This window comes from Cucurbita maxima, unplaced genomic scaffold (genome assembly GCF_002738345.1).
Source record: "Cucurbita maxima cultivar Rimu unplaced genomic scaffold, Cmax_1.0 Cma_Scf00001, whole genome shotgun sequence".
Classification (NCBI taxonomy): domain Eukaryota; kingdom Viridiplantae; phylum Streptophyta; class Magnoliopsida; order Cucurbitales; family Cucurbitaceae; genus Cucurbita; species Cucurbita maxima.
The window spans coordinates 844504-860240 of NW_019272017.1; the positions used below are offsets into that span (position 1 = coordinate 844504).

Genomic DNA, 15737 nt, shown 5'->3' on the forward strand with positions numbered 1-15737 from the left:
ATTAAACGTGGTTTTTCCCCCTTAATTGATCAAGGAGTGACAATGACAGGCGAGTTTTATGTAAATAATCAGTTCTATTAATCCTTTCTAAAGAAGTAAAGCCTTGTCCCATAATTCTTCCTTATTAAATTCTCTATTTTGTGACAGATCTTGTTGTGAGGATGATACAGATATAAACCAATGCCTAAGCTAATAAGCTTTCAGGGGAAAAAAGAATTTGGAGGCTATATAGTCAAAAGCAGTTATAACAGGCCGATCTACACCCACTGCCTCCGGTATTGAGGCTACTGCCTGCCACCGTGCAAAAAACGAGTAAGAAAATGCACTTCAGTTTGCATTTTTCTCATTTGCTTCTTTTCTTGGATTCACTATAGAGGATAACTCCAATAACTGTGAGTGCGTAACCAAGCATTCCAGTAACTGACACCGGATTTCTGAAAATTAAAATTGAGATCACCACAGCAACAGCCCCCTTAGCATTTCCAAGAACCTGAAACGAACAACAGCTCATGAATTATCTGATAGAGTTTGGGTTTTGAGGGAGGAGATGACACTTATATTTTGAAGCACAGCGACAAAGAAAATTTCTGTAATATAGAGCCCAAATACAGCAACATTAAACTGTTGAGGCGAGCTTTGACAAATCCTTCAATAACAATACCTCAAATGGTATATGCTAATGTCTCAACCCTCCAAAAACAAACACTTGAATATAGGAAGAGAACATAGATCACTTCTTGTAAGGGTGTGATCATTTTAATGATGTAATTGTTGGGGACTCTCAAAGGAATACAAAAAAAAACAAAACATGGTTAAAAAAAAAGGACAGAGCATAATAACTCATAAGGAATCATCATTTGAATGGATCAAAAAGATGAAAACGAAGACTCCTCCCCCTCCAAGGATGCATCATCATTCAAATGGCATTTACCGGGGACTTTCAAAAGAACACAATGAAAAAACTACTTATAGAAAAGGAAAACGAACACGAAGAAGGATAGATAAGAGAGACATAAGTATGAGTGAAGAAAGTAGGCATACCTGAAGTGTCAAGGCACTGGTGTGTTTGGTAACCAAAAAGTTGGTCAGATTTACAAAGTACGCAAGTGCAGAGTTGAATAGCAGATACCAGATGATCTTTTTATTTTCTCGAGCAAGAGCCAGAGTGATACCGACCACATTTTCTTCCATGAAAAGTGCTGCAGGCAGCAGAAACACAACGGCTATAGGAGCCATATACAGAAGAAGATTCATGGAATTCAGCTTCTCTCTGAGAAAGATAAGATAAATGTCCCAGCTCTCAGTTAAAAACAAATTATTCATTTTTCTCCCATTCACAATTAAATCACAAAACAAAAACTCCCTTACCCTTCAGAAGAAAGCAAAATTCCTTGCAGTACTGATTTGAGTGCCCTTGCAGCCGTAGCTGCGATACATATTATAAATCCAAACAGATGGAAACTTGGTTCACCCTGATATCGATTGACACTACAAAGAATCAGTAACACAAAGCTGGAAAGTAGAGAAACAACATTAATTATGACAACCAATTTTCCTAAAGGCAACAATCATTCAAGCATGACTAGAACAACAACTAACTCATCTCATCTATCTCCATTTTCCCACCCAAATTCCTCCCAACACCAATAGAAAGAGAGAAGATGAGAGAAATACTCCTCGACAATCATTTTTTTTTTCTTTTAAAAAATGCATCAAGTGACCATTCATACGGAATACTCCTTGAGACAACCCCTAAAAGAATCACAATGCATATCGGCCATTGACTTAGAAATATCAAACAAAATTTCCAACCCCAGATCAGACACTTGCATATGCTTATCCTGTTGAATCATGGACAAAAAAAAACCCTAAAACCAAACTGACGAAACTCGCTGAAAGAAGTTGTTGAAACAATTAGCAAATACCAAAACAGGAGCATTTTAATCCCAATTAGCAAGTAATTACAACAGCTAAGAATCAAGCAACTCTCTCACAAAGATCACAGAAATTGGATTAGCAAAAAAGTAGAAGGTGTTCGTTCTTCTTACCCCACTAGCAATAATGACGCCAGTAACAACAGGGATGAGAGTAACATAAGTGAGCCAAGCTTCCCTCTTCATCGTCATGAGGTAAGCAAAAACCGCCGTAAAGAAAGGCGTGGTAGCCCCAACAGCCTGATTGAACGAGACTGGCAGATATCTAAGAGAAATGTTGCCAAAGACAACAGAAATACAAAACACAAAGCTAAGAGCCGAAATCTTCATAAATTGGATCCGAGATCGAATAGTCTGCATCGGAACCATCTTCAACCAAGCAATCGCAACATAGCTAAGCAAAGAGCAAGCAGTCATGTGGCACATAGTCAAGAAGATCGGGTACTTGAAGCCATAGTTGCTAAGCAAATACTTGTTCAACAAAAGAACGCCAATGTTGGACGAGTACCAGGAAATGACAAGCCCGATCGTGAAAAAACGACTCGAACCTTTCATTTCGGCTGTCGGTCTCGATGGAGGGCAGAGATTTTTGAAACTCGTCGATTGGAGCTCCGATTGAGGACGCTAGCACATGGATCTGGAAGTCAAATCTAGAAAAGTGAAGCGAGAAAGAGACACATTACAGAGGAAGGAAGGTGGGGTTTTCCATGGATCTGAGAACAGAATTCCATGGGAGAATTGGGGGGTGGTGTGAAGAGAGGAGGAGAAAGTTGAAAAGGGGAAATTGGAGAAATGGGTCTTCGTCAAATGGGAAGCAATCGAGATTTGAGGATGGCCGACGAGGAAGAGGAAGAACGAGGGATTCATATTCCTACAATATGTTAATTATTATTATTTATTACTTTTTTCTTGTTACTTTTCCAAAAAAAAAAAAGAAACAATTGTTTTTATTTTTAAGCAAGGAGAAAATATATACTTATTTATTTTCTTGTTACACTTTTTCATTTATTCGGTTTTGTCAAACTATAAGTGAGTTTATTTTTTTATATTACATACCGAAACTAGGTTTTATTCGACTTTTATATCGATATGAAACTTGGCTAGATTGTGTTTAGGTCTTTTATTAGGTCAAAACAACCCTAAAATACTAACGAATGATTTTCAACAACACTTATCAAGATTTGGTGAAATATTGTGACACTTACAAGAGAGATAATTGGGTAAGATTTGTTGAAACATTGTAACACTTTCTAAGAGATAATTGGGTAAAGTGAAGCTTTGATCCATTAATGCTTATTGGGACATATTGGCTTAATATAGGAGAACTCTCAAGTTGCACTAATGCCTCATGATGTCATCTTAAACTTCGGATATCATCGACTTTCGCTACTCACTCCAACACATTTATTGAGAATGATGTACAAGCCAACTTTTATTTATCCATAAATTCCAATCTTTTATTTATAGAATCATTTTTAAAAAGAAAATCATACTTGTTTTAGAAGCAAAAAGCAGTTCGTAATCATCAATTTTACTTCCGTAATTGGACATTATCATTACTTAGTAAGTAAACTATTCAAAATCATCAAATTTAGTGTAATATGATTAATCAATAGGACTCGAGAAATAAAAATGGAAGGCCAGGTGACAGCTAAATTATTCGTCACAAACAAAACATCAAATCTCTTTACTTTGCATGTCAACCCTTACTTTACGAGAAATTCATTAAGTTGCTTACATCTAAGAGAACGTAACTTTAATGAATCCCTTCAGATAAAAAAGGCATATAGATATGTTGACTTTCCTTTGATAATGCATCATATCACCACTTCTTCTCCACATGGTAGCTTCCAATCTACAAGTAGATGGCACCAATACTCGGTTCAATTTGACAAACACAACCTTTTGTTGTCCAGATAATGCCAACAATTATAAAATTCTACATGAGCTCTGATCACTAGGACTTCACAATTCATTTAGCTAAGTGACCAATATCGCAAGCTTGATAACATCAAAGCATTTTCTTTGACCTCGATCATCCATAATAGGATAGAGAAGAAAGGGAAATCAGAGCATTATCGATAAGAACATTAGCCCCAACTTCATAATAACTTAGACCGCAAGTACGACGAGGGTTTGTATACGGGAAACCCACTTGAGAAGAGTGAAACACTTGATCACTTTGACACATGAAAATGTTAATAACGAATGGTTTTAAAACTCGTTCAACTACATGACCATTGCCTAAATAGCAAAAATGACTCAGTTCAGAAACAGAAAATGGTTCTATCTTAGCTCACAAAATGTAACAAAAATATAAATCCCTTCATGTAACACCCACCCACTCGTTTCAACTAGGCAAGGCATTGCTGCAAAGACAAAATAAGCATTGGTAAACAAACAGAAGATGAGTAATTTAATCAGCAGTAGTGAAATGGAAAACTAGATTGTCTACGTAGTGTAGTGAACTAATTTCCACATCGCCACCCCCCAACAAAAAATCAAAACATTTGGAGCCCGCTAGTCTGAGAAAGTTCAAACATCACGTCTGTTCATATCAGTAATTATCTAACAGCAGAAACATGAGTCAATGCAACATCATAATACAATATACAACAAATGAAGGACTCAGAAGCATACGTAGCACCTGATTAGAAACAAGTCTGTGACAAATAACATGATCCTCTCAACAACAAAGCAACTGTAACAATACAATTTAATGTAGTAATGACCACATTTATTATGTATAACCATGTACAATTTATGAATTTCGTTTCCTAAAATTCAAGTATTGACCACAACCAATACAAGAACTACCTATAAAGGAAACACAACAATGACCCATGGCAAAAAAATATTTTAAAATTGATTAATTGGTCAAAACATGATAAACAAACACTACACAAACACCAACAAATGGCTTTCAGTTCATGACTAATTTCATATTCTAATAAACTACTTAACAAAATGAATCCAAGCTGCAACATTGAGTTTTCTCCATCATCGGACTCTAACCTTGAAAATACTTTATGATCTTGATACTTCTCCTAGCATGAAGGTCAAACCCACTCTTCCTCCTTTCATTTGTTCCATTTTAAGGTATGTAGGCAAAATCAAAACATGAGAAGTTAGGTATTTTTACACACATTAATTTCCCTATCCTTTCAACCATCGATTCTACTATTCCATCTGGGTTTTTGTCTTTTAGTCTGAGTTTATTAGTAGTCATGATTGAAAGGGGCTGGAGAACTTGACCCTGTTTTTTTGGGTCAAAATCCAAGAAAGAAGCTTTGAATAGGATCAGAAAGGAGTGAGTGCAGTAGACATTTGATAGACACATTCTACATCTTCTATCCCTACTCATCCTTCAACCCTTTATATTACCCAGCTGAAAAATGGACAACATTGGGTAGTAAGAAAAGGACGCACCATAAAGGTGATATCACAAATGTTATGGACTGGTAAATACATGGTTAAAAAAAAAGATCTAAACGATCAAACCCACCAAATCTAAACATGTAATGGAGCCTACTATCAGATGAATGCAAGCAGGGTTCGTAGGTATGAGGCCTTTTGGGAAAGGGACGCAGACATCCCACATTGTACAACAATATGGTTATGGAAGAACATTGCAACTACCAACTAAGATAGAAAACTAAACTAATGCATTTGATACTAAAGACAAAAGCCACAAAAAAAACATCATCAGAACATGTTACATACAAATACAGCGAGCGTGAAAAAATAAAGAGAAACATCAGAGTCTAAAAGTTTCAAGCATAAAAAGAAACCAGTTACCTTAAATGTTGCTGGGATACATGAACACTCTGACTCTGTCACCCTGCAGAGAAGTTAGAAACTTGTTAAAACCAAAACAAAGAGAGGCACACATCAGCTAGTTGTTTTTTTTTTTTTTCTTTACAACAAGTCAGATACCATGGACTTCGGTGGTAGGTTAGACTTGAACTTCGCTCTAACGATGCCACTGTTACCATGAGCCCTAGCAACCTTGCCCCAGATGCAACGATAGTGGGATCCGTTCTTCTTCACTTTAGCCTTGTAGATGTATGCCAAGCGCTTACCTTGGTACCAGGAAACCTCATCCTTGGAATTAACACCCTCGATCTGGAGTAAAGAAGTGTTTGGGTACTGGTTCGACTTCGACCTAACACAACACCAATCATTCTTAGCTTCGGAACAAATCACATTCTTGGCATTAACACCCTTTTTTAACAGTTCGGACATGATCTACTTTCATTTTCCAAAATTATATCGGCAAAATAACAATAATTCCTTCGTCGATTTTAGAGAAAGCAACAAAATATGATAGAAAAAGCGGATAGACGGCAATGCTTGATTACCTCTTGTAGCCGAGAATTGTTCCCCTGACGTAGAGTCTGATTCCAGCGAAAAACGGACACGAAGACCAATGAAAACAATTATAGGGTTAAAATCGTAGAAAGAGGAAGTGAAAAAAGTTGATATTGCGTAGGTTTAGTTTACAGACCGGACCCTCTCTCCTTGTCTTCCTTTCACCATCTTCGACGTCTAGTTTCTCCTTCAGCTACAGAGCTTCGACGGTGGACGAAGTGACGAACTTGCTTTTCACTCTCTCTGAAACCCTAATTCTGAGAAGTTATAGGCACTGTGTTTGTGGGCTTTGTTGATGGATGGGTTGGGCAACACATAGTTGGGCTTTAAACCTCTAACTCGGGCTCGGCCCAGATCAATATATCGTCCCCAACGCTAAATATTTGAGGTCGATCTCAATTATATTTAATACCTTCTTTAAATAAATTACAACATAAAATACTATAACAACAAATTAACCATTTAACTTTAAAATCATATTAATTACCTATGTCATCACATATTTATGTATCATTAAAAAAACAATGCTGGCACTCAAAGTGGCTCCACCCGACCAAGGTTTTCATATTATAAATACTCCTCCATCCTAATCTCAGCACAACAGTGGTTTTTATAAAGTTTCTTGTGATCTCTTATCTATCCGTGTTGAAAAAACGTGAGCATTGTCAACCAACACAACAATCACATCAAAACGAGCCAACCAGATGAAGCTAAATCTTTTTATTTTATTTTATTTTATTTTGACTTTTTAAAATATTCCACCTTTGGTCCTTACATAATATTAAAGAGAGGGGAAAATAAAAAGAGACTTGAAAAAAAAGAATGAGAGGAGGAGGAAATTGTAACCTAAGCTGGGCTACACTATACTATATTATCCATATGAGAAGAAACTGTGAGAGATTTCAAGAGCTGAAAATGATGATTAGATTGGGCATAGGATATGATGATCAAAGATCAGCAAATAAACTGAAGTTTTTGGAGTCTACTGCTATGAGCCTCAAAGCCGCAACTGCTGCAGCTAAAGACATGCACCCAAAGAAGCAAACATTAATCCAATGCCAAAGCTTCTGTGCAGAGCTGAGTTTGGCCTTCTTTGCCACAAAGTACATATGATTTGCAAGGATAAATGTTAGAGGGAATGTGCTGACTGCTCCTGTAAGGCTCATGAAGTCTCCAAGGAAAGGAAGCATAGCTGACACCAGTGCTGTTATGCCCAGGTACCCTCCTCTCACCGCTATTCTGAACGACAAGTTCTTCACGTTCAGCGCGCTTCCTTTGATCCCGTACTTCGTGTCCAAATACTCGTACATCGGGCTTGCAAATATCTGCATCAAAATAATATAAAGCCTCTTCACAACCTCATCTATCTCTCAAGTTTATAGATCATCAAACACAAGATTGAAGACAATTACGTGCAGAGCGATGACTGTTTGAAGGAACGCCGATATGTTTGCCATTGCCTTAATCCAAACTGGACCGTTTACGTTGTTGAGTAAGTAAGCTGAGGTGGAAGACCCATATGCCCAGTATCCAGCAAAAGTAACAGCATACATCGGCAAAACCCCGACCGTGAACTGGAAGTACAGAGCCTTTAGCATGTTCTTGACTACCGGCTGCCTCACCGTCGCCTACAACAACAATTTTTACAGCAATGAAGGTTTGAAGAAGATAAGTTCAAAACCGTACGAATCTAGTAACAATCTGAAAGGAGTAATGTAATTCAGAAAACAAGGACTTTAAGTTCTTGCCATACCTGAATCTCAGGAAGCATTCCAGTATTAAAGGCAAAAACCAAATTAGCAGCTGCCCCTATCGTCGTAAAGATTTTGCTTGCCGACGAACCTGGAATGCTATAATCTCTTGCAGGTGCTTTAACTCCTAAAACAGCAGAAACCACACATAATGATCCTCTAAGTTCAAGATCCATATCATTGAAAATATTGTATTGAACAAAACCCTGACAATGGAAGTGAAACTTACCATCCCGAACAGACAATATGAACGCAACAAGGATGTATATCAAACTGAAGAGAGTTGAGAATCCCAGCCAAAGTCTTAGAGCTGATAAATGGGGTATTGATATTGCAAACAACGCACAAATGAAGCCAGCAATGGCTATAAAATAGGGAAGTTTCATCACATTGTCATCCTTGAAAAGGATATAAACAGCCTGCACAACATTCAAGTAATCAATCTCATGGTTTACAATACAAAAAGGATTCTATATTAAACAATGTATAGTCACACTTTTCATCATTTATCCAACAAGCCAACATAAGATACAAACAGAACAAATTGTCGAGTAACTTAGTTTTCGATAAAAGTGACCTGTTTCAATTGTTCATAAGAAAACCCGACTTTTTGTTTTCGTGCTTGCTTTCGTTCTTTAATTATAACCGACAGCAAATTGAATGGACCCTGACTTTCTTAATCCATTTCTCCATAAAATATCGGTCCATCGAAGTTCAAAAGATTATTGGCAAGGTAGTCTCATCAGACAAGATTTCAATAGGTCAAAAGTTTCATTCCAACTTGATACACGCCAACACCAAGACTTTTTCGTAGGAAACAAAGAAATAATAAGTTGGATATTAAGAAACAACAGATGGCAACCGACCGTAATTTGCTTGACTTTTATGCAAAAGTCATCAAACATGGAGCAAAGGAAGGATCATAGTCAAAACAGGCAACCTACCCCAACACTTCAATAATACTTTTCAAGCTATTCGAATCCTACGTTACGAAGACTCAGCAATTTCATGAGTTTAAAAGTAAGATCAGTGTAGTTCTAATGATCTCACCTTCAAGGCCTGGCCGGCTAAGATGATGAATCCCACATTAATCATGAAAAGATTGACATACTGCAATCCCCATGTAAGAGCATAAGCCTTCCTACCTGCAAGAAGAAAGCCATAAGAAAGGGTAATGAAAAAGGAGGCAAAGCAAGAACTCCCTTAGTTTGGTCTCTTCTCATACCATATACAAAGCCTGCTAGATCTCTGTATCTGATATGTCTCTTCCCACCAAGTTCATGGAGCTTGGCAATAAGAGTATTTGCATATAATGAAATGGCTGTGGCTGCAATTAATCCAACTACTCCAGATATCCAACCCAGAGGAACCATTATAGTACCCGAGTATCCCAGAACATAAGCACTGTTGATACCAGTGGTAAGAACAAAACCTACTTGAAACCATGAATCTGGGAATTGCAAAAACCAACCAAGTTAGCTCAAAGAGGGTCTAGAGAGGGCAAACCCCTAATCTTAAGATCAAATTTAAGGAAAATTTCATTGAAATCTAAACAACCAATGTCAGACAAACAAGAAATTGAAGTTTATCCTCTAAGAAATGAACATGAACTTCGTTTGATCATAGTCGTCCTGTAATTTCACAAAAAGGCATCCTAAAAGAGCCGATGGAATCAAAATCCAGAAACAGAAAGACCCACATCAGAAAAGCTAAAAATGAAGACGAAAACGAAGAACAACGAACCACTGCTGATCTGATGGGCAGTTTCCGGTACAGCAACCTCCAGTTTTTCCACATCGGCGTCATTGGTCCGTGCCATTAGCGGGTGTTCCTCCTGCGTCCGGCGTTTAGCCGCGAGGGATCCGCTATCTTCCCCCCGCTCTTCGTATATGCAAGTCAAATCCAGGAGGGCGCCGTTGTGGTGGCTCTGCTGCACGCTGTTGTTCCCAAAAATCAAAATAAGCACAGATTCCGTATTAAATATGCTACCATTTCCGCAAATCTAAATTCAACATACAAATATGTCAGTCTCTGCTTGCTTCCCCTGTTTTTCTCACAATTCACACAGCAACTAGGCGCTGGCAGGTATGATGTCGGCCGCAAATTCTTTGCACGACCCAAGAACGAAAAACGAAGAATGAAAAAGAATCTCCGTCAACGGACTAAAATTTCGCCGATTTGAAGTGGGAATTGAGAGGCAGCGACCTCTTTAATATCTTTGTCGACGATAACTATTCCCTTTTCTCATTGAAAACGCATAAAAATTAATTTTTATATTCCTCCTTTCTACACCTTACAAATTTTCACAAGTAGATTCCCATTTTATGTTATAATATGCTTTTCGGCAACCGCTGATTGAAATATGCATGAAATATTTGAATTTTGCGAATAATGGCAAGATGATTATTTCAAAATAAAAAATAAAAAACTTAATATAAAAACACTATAGTCCAACCACGACTTTTTCTTTTCACATTTGTATTTTAGATTAAAAAAAAATCATTCATGTGTGGAAATTCCAGACCGACGTTGAATTTATGATCAAATCCAATTGAATTCTATAGATTCAAGTTTGATCCTCTAAAACTTTGAAAGATCGACGTGTTTTGAACAATAGAACATCGAGAGAGAGACAGTCCTACTCATTCTCTCTAAGCCAAACAGTAACATTAAAGACGGACAGAACTATGTACCGTAAGAGATATTATTATTTTATTATTTTTCTTTCTAAATTTTATGTACATTAATTGATTTCTATATTTGGGAAATGGTTAGGATAAAAACAAGAGGGTACATAAAAGGAAATAAAATTACAAATATAAAGGCAAAATAAATAATTTATTCTCAAATCAAATAATTGATTATATTCTGTTTCCAAAAAATAATATTATATATATAATCCGCAAAGAGATATTACTGATTTAAAAGAAAAAAAAATAAATAAAAAAAAAAAAAGTTTTTCTTTTGGTCCATTGATGGCAGTCCAAAATGTCGAATTTGGAAAGGGACAGAAGGTCCCACTTAATTCGCATCAGTTTTTTAGTTGCCTAAATCTTTTTCCCATTATACAAAATAATATATTTGTTTTAAAAACTTTTTACAAACATTTAAATTCATTTATTTTCACCTTAGCAAATACCAAATATGACATGAAATATATATATATATATACACACAAATTTATATGAGATGTCGTCATTTAAAAATATATATATATATACACCGACGTGCTTATTGTATACTTCATATTTATATATATATATATTTTGTAATTTTAAAAAAGATTTCAAATTTAATTATATTATAAATTAATAGATACCCTAATCATATTTAAAATGAATTACTTTATCGGTATAAATTAAAATTAAAATATACATATGAAAAATATGTTGCATAAGAAGTCAAACAATATTAACCATTAAAATGACTTTATGCTCCATTATAACGAACCATTCAATTAAAATATAAAAGTAAAAATTCGATTCCAAAGCTTTATCATATCAATATAAAGATTATTTTCACTATTAACTTTATTTCAAACCTAATTTAATTATTTAAAATATATATTCAAAATTTAAGAAATCAACCAATTTAAAATTTTCAAAACAATATGATTTTCTTAAATTAAAAAATGTTCCATAAACTCAAAAGTCAAAAGTTTAATAAAATATGTATAAATAAATTTATAATAAAATAATTTCAAGGTTGAATAATTAATGTTTTAAATGTTGATAAATATATATATATATATATATATATATATATATATTTTAATGGTGTTTCTGAAAAGGTGGACATTTTCAACGAGTTTTAAAATATCTTCAACCAAAAAAAAAAAAAAAAGTATTTTTTAGGGTTTCTTTTATAAAAAAAATGTGGACGAATGAATTTTTTTTTTTTTAACAATAAAACAATCTAAAATATTTTTCACTAGATTAATGATGTGTTTTTTGTTTTAAAAAAAAAATGTAAAAATGAGAATGTGATACAATATTAATTTAATTACCTTATTCTGGTATTTAATCAAAATACAATATTTTTTGTTCTTAATGGTTTAATTAATTGAATGTTGTTTGATTGACGCTTTCCTACTGATGCAATTAAAATTTGTAATTTTTGTGGTTATTATAAGTGCACATTTATTAACGATTAGAAGGATTGAATAATGCTTAATGATGATTCAAATAATAATTTGATTAGTTGGAGGCCACTAATTGGGCATCTTTTGCTGTTGCCTCGAAATCCTGATGTCTTGGATGAGGCGGTCAAGATTGAGGTGCGATGATCCACCAGGGCTCACACTTCGTCTAGCCAAATTAGCCATTTCAGCAGCCGATCTCATGAATTCCTCTTTTCTATACACCATAAGTTCATTCACCATTTTCGCCACTGTTTCTCTGTCGCACAAATCCTTCATGTCCAGACCCAACTTCCACACATTGCTCACAAATCGACTGTTCACTTGCTGATCGAATGCATTCGACCAACAAATCATCGGCTTCCCTGCCACTATGCTTTCCAAGCTCGAATTCCAACCGCTGTGGGTCAAAAATCCTCCCACCGCTTCGTGGGAAAGCACTTTCTCTTGCGGCGCCCATCCCACCATGTACCCTCTCTGTCTCGTCCCCTCTTCTAACTCCGCCGGGATTTCGACATCCCCATTTTTGCCCCTCACGAGGTCCGGCCGCACAACCCATAAGAAATTCCTCCCGCTATCGATCAACCCATGCCAAAACTCCATCAGCTCGTGATCCCCCATTACCGTAATGCTTCCGAAACTGACGTAAATCACGGATCCCGGCGGCTGATTGTCAAGCCACGGCAAACAGCTCTGGTCGACCTCCCGCATGCTGTTCGACGACTCTGTTTCTTCGTTGGCGAGTTTGGCTTTGAGAAGGGCATGAAGGGGTCCAATGGGGTAGATTGTGGAGTATAAAGTTCGAAACTTTGAGAGAATGGGTCCTTCCAAATCTTCGAATGAGTTCAAAATGAGAGCGTCGAATTTTGTGCTTCGTATCGACTGATTCACGACGAATTGCAGAACTGGGTCATTATTTGGGTCAGCGGCTCGGCAGAAGCCAGGCAGATCCCTGCATCTGAGAAGATTCTCCATACCAGGAATCTTATCTATGATCCTATCCATATCTTCCTCCCCTGCAATTTTCACATGTTCAATTTAAGATATAGCTCAAGTAATTAATAAGATGTAATCGAAGGATTATAACAGAGTACCTTTAATAGGAAGTTGACCGTGTTGGATGAGATAAGGAATGGAGAGAACGGACCAGGAAGAACAAGCACTCAAAGAACGGAAACAAAAGATAGGGACTTTAACGAAATCGTCGTTGATGTCAACAAGGAAGCTGAAGAAGCCGTCGAGGATGAGGCAGGTGAGATTTGGGGTGAAATGGGAGGAGGCCAGCATGTCTCTGAAGAGGGGCTTGACTATGGATTTGAAGGAGGATAACATTTCAGGGAGGTGTTGGGTGAAGGTGCGAGGGTGGGAGTCGGGGAGGCCGTCGGCGATGGTTTGGAATTGGAAGGTCGGAAAGCGAGAGAAGCGAAGGAGGACGTCGGAGTGGAGGGTGAGTTGGCGGTGGGAGTGTTCGGTGGTGAGGAATGTGACTGGAACGGCGGCAAGAGAAAGGAGCTCGGCCAGCTTGAGCATAGGGTTGATGTGGCCTTGGGCGGGGGCGGGGAAGAGAAGAACATGAGGGTTTGCTTGTGATTCCATGGCGATTGACATTGGAGATTGGATGACTCTGTTAGGGATTGTGGTTGGATTTTATTGGGGTGGGGAAGGTGGAAGGCGGCCCCTTTCTTTTCTTGTTTTGTAGTTAGAATATTCAATGTAAGCAATTATATTTTTGGGTGGAGGAAACTAACTTGTTAAGTTATGCACCAAAGGGTACTCTGTCAAACAAATGCATGCTAGCAATATCAGCATACGACGATCCACCAGGGCTCACACTTTACTCTCACTAACAATATCAGCTCTCTGCTGTTGTCTATTGGCTCGGCAATCTAATGTCTTGGACGAGACGGTCAAAATCAGCATACGACGATCCACCAGGGCTCACACTTCGTTTTGCCAAATTAGCCATTGCAGCCGCGGATCTCATGAATTCCTCTTTTCTATCCACCATAAGCTCGTTCACCATTTTCGCCACGGTTCCTCTATCGCACACATCCTTCATATCCAACCCCAACTTCCACACATTGCTCACAAATCTACTGTTCACCTGCTGATCCGCAATATACGACCAACAGATCATTGGCTTCCCTGCCACCACGCTCTCTAAAGTCGAGTTCCAACCACTATGCGTCAAAAACCCTCCAACTGCCTCGTGGGACAGCACTTCCTCTTGCGGCGCCCAACCCACCATGCACCCTCTCTTTCTCGTCCCCTCCTCCAACTCCGCTGGAATTTCAACATCCCCATTTTCGCCCCTCACGAGGTCTGGCCTTACAACCCACAAAAAATTCCGCCCACTATCGACCAACCCATGCCAAAACTCCACGAGCTTCTCCTTCCCCATTACCGTAATGCTTCCAAAACTGACGTAAATCACGGATCCCGGCGGCTGATTGTCCAGCCATTTCAAACAGCTCCGGTCGACCTCCCACAGATTGTTCAAAGACTCTGTTTCGTTGGAGAATTTGGCTTTGAGAAGGGCGTGAAGGGGTCCGATGGCATAGAGATTTGGGCACAAAGTTCGAATCTTTTCGAGAATGGGTCCTTCCAAATCTTGGAATGAGTTCAATATGAGGGAGTGAAACTCGTAGCTTCGTTGGGTTTGTTCGACAATGAATTGGAGAAGATAGTCGTTTATGTCTGTGACCCGACAGAAACCTGGGAGGTCTCTGCATCTCAGAAGATTTTCCATTCCTGGTACGTTCGTTATCATTCTCTCCATGTCTTCCTCTCCTGTAATTTAAATAAATTACAAACATCTAACCACACAAAACAGAATTTAGAAAACAAATAAACATTTGGTATAGCTGAATGCCACACCCAAAAATGCTTCGGTGGGAGCAGAAGCAAAATTGATGCCACTCACACCCCACGAATCGAAATTAAACAAAGATTATAAATTGAATGAGAATATTAATGAAAGTGATTATAAATTAAACAAGAATTAATAACCAAAACAGATGAGGAACCTCGAATAGGAAGCTGGCCATCTTGAATGAGATGAGGAACAGAGAGATAAGTCCAGATAGAACAAGCACTGACAGTACGGAAACCAAAAACAGGTATCTTAATTTCAGCATCGTCCGCATCAACAAGAAACTTAAAGAGCCCATCGAGTATAGCGCAAGTGAGATCGGACCCAAAATGGCCGGAAATGAGAAAGTCTCTGAGAATGGGCTTGGTGACGGTTTCGAAGGAGGCGATGATGTCGGGGAAGAAGTCGAAGGTCCGAGGGTGGTCCGGGGGAAGGCCGTCGGTGATGGTTCGTGTGAATGTTTGATTAATCCACCACACCTAAATGGTGTGAAAGTTATCTTATTTATAATCAAATAAATTACAAGGATATGGAAATAGTAATAAATGAAAATAACAATAAATGGAAAGATACCTATGATAATAAGGCAAATATTAGATATTTGCCTTATAATAAAATATCAAATATAATATATATGGTAAACTATAATTTATTACTAAATATCCTTAACA

General features: G+C 37.6%; 5 protein-coding genes across 8 annotated transcripts in view; all 5 read right to left on the reverse strand.

Annotated features, from left to right (window-relative positions):
• Positions 1-54: 54 nt before the first annotated feature.
• On the reverse strand, positions 55-2801 carry LOC111491501 (probable sugar phosphate/phosphate translocator At3g11320). The gene is made up of 4 exons (XM_023140442.1): positions 2049-2801; positions 1369-1472; positions 1042-1270; positions 55-490 (listed from the first exon to the last, which is right to left on the reverse strand). The coding sequence occupies exons 1-4, from the start codon at positions 2487-2489 to the stop codon at positions 344-346; spliced, it is 921 nt and encodes a 306-aa protein (XP_022996210.1). The 5' UTR covers positions 2490-2801; the 3' UTR covers positions 55-343.
• Positions 2802-3625: 824 nt separating this feature from the next.
• On the reverse strand, positions 3626-6566 carry LOC111491886 (60S ribosomal protein L35a-1). Of its 2 annotated transcripts, none has more exons than XM_023140977.1 (5): positions 6442-6566; positions 6296-6331; positions 5871-6099; positions 5733-5775; positions 3626-3789 (listed from the first exon to the last, which is right to left on the reverse strand). In XM_023140977.1, the coding sequence occupies exons 1-4, from the start codon at positions 6471-6473 to the stop codon at positions 5734-5736; spliced, it is 339 nt and encodes a 112-aa protein (XP_022996745.1). In that variant the 5' UTR covers positions 6474-6566; the 3' UTR covers positions 3626-3789; position 5733. The 2 variants fall into 2 exon arrangements, with proteins under 2 accessions (XP_022996745.1, XP_022996736.1); XM_023140968.1 differs by lacking the exon at positions 3626-3789 and adding an exon at positions 4016-4303 and having other exon boundaries at positions 6442-6565.
• Positions 6567-7128: 562 nt separating this feature from the next.
• Positions 7129-10316, reverse strand: LOC111491208 (proline transporter 1-like). Of its 3 annotated transcripts, none has more exons than XM_023140024.1 (8): positions 10074-10316; positions 9800-9983; positions 9282-9506; positions 9107-9201; positions 8286-8475; positions 8059-8183; positions 7718-7933; positions 7129-7630 (listed from the first exon to the last, which is right to left on the reverse strand). In XM_023140024.1, the coding sequence occupies exons 2-8, from the start codon at positions 9873-9875 to the stop codon at positions 7253-7255; spliced, it is 1305 nt and encodes a 434-aa protein (XP_022995792.1). In that variant the 5' UTR covers positions 9876-9983; positions 10074-10316; the 3' UTR covers positions 7129-7252. The 3 variants fall into 3 exon arrangements, with proteins under 3 accessions (XP_022995792.1, XP_022995784.1, XP_022995778.1); XM_023140016.1 differs by having other exon boundaries at positions 9800-9986; XM_023140010.1 differs by having other exon boundaries at positions 9800-9993.
• Positions 10317-12214: 1898 nt separating this feature from the next.
• LOC111491090 (7-deoxyloganetic acid glucosyltransferase-like) lies at positions 12215-13824 on the reverse strand. The gene is made up of 2 exons (XM_023139839.1): positions 13289-13824; positions 12215-13210 (listed from the first exon to the last, which is right to left on the reverse strand). The coding sequence occupies exons 1-2, from the start codon at positions 13800-13802 to the stop codon at positions 12267-12269; spliced, it is 1458 nt and encodes a 485-aa protein (XP_022995607.1). The 5' UTR covers positions 13803-13824; the 3' UTR covers positions 12215-12266.
• Positions 13825-13885: 61 nt separating this feature from the next.
• LOC111491114 (7-deoxyloganetic acid glucosyltransferase-like) overlaps positions 13886-15737 on the reverse strand; it is a 4203-nt gene continuing 2351 nt past the window's right edge. The window contains exons 2-3 of the mRNA XM_023139877.1: positions 15221-15514; positions 13886-14984 (exon numbers count right to left, since the gene is read on the reverse strand). Coding sequence (XP_022995645.1) covers positions 14065-14984; positions 15221-15514 — 1214 coding nt within the window. The 3' untranslated portion in view covers positions 13886-14064. The remainder of the gene's footprint in view (positions 14985-15220; positions 15515-15737) is intronic.

Coding starts and splice junctions, on each gene's coding strand:
- LOC111491501 (XM_023140442.1), bottom strand. CDS start 2,489: ATGAAAGGTTCGAGTCGTTTTTTCACGATCGGGCTTGTCATTTCCTGG. Junction 1,271..1,368: donor ATTTTGCTTTCTTCTGAAGG/GTAAGGGAGTTT, acceptor TATCTTTCTCAG/AGAGAAGCTGAATTCCATGA. Junction 491..1,041: donor CCAGTGCCTTGACACTTCAG/GTATGCCTACTT, acceptor TGTTCGTTTCAG/GTTCTTGGAAATGCTAAGGG.
- LOC111491886 (XM_023140977.1), bottom strand. CDS start 6,473: ATGGTGAAAGGAAGACAAGGAGAGAGGGTCCG. Junction 6,332..6,441: donor AGACAAGGAGAGAGGGTCCG/GTCTGTAAACTA, acceptor CGCTGGAATCAG/ACTCTACGTCAGGGGAACAA. Junction 5,776..5,870: donor ACCTACCACCGAAGTCCATG/GTATCTGACTTG, acceptor ACTTCTCTGCAG/GGTGACAGAGTCAGAGTGTT.
- LOC111491208 (XM_023140024.1), bottom strand. CDS start 9,875: ATGGCACGGACCAATGACGCCGATGTGGAAAAACTGGAGGTTGCTGTA. Junction 9,507..9,799: donor TGCCCATCAGATCAGCAGTG/GTTCGTTGTTCT, acceptor TGCAATTCCCAG/ATTCATGGTTTCAAGTAGGT. Junction 9,202..9,281: donor TCTAGCAGGCTTTGTATATG/GTATGAGAAGAG, acceptor TTCTTCTTGCAG/GTAGGAAGGCTTATGCTCTT.
- LOC111491090 (XM_023139839.1), bottom strand. CDS start 13,802: ATGTCAATCGCCATGGAATCACAAGCAAACCCTCATGTTCTTCTCTTC. Junction 13,211..13,288: donor CGGTCAACTTCCTATTAAAG/GTACTCTGTTAT, acceptor TGAAAATTGCAG/GGGAGGAAGATATGGATAGG.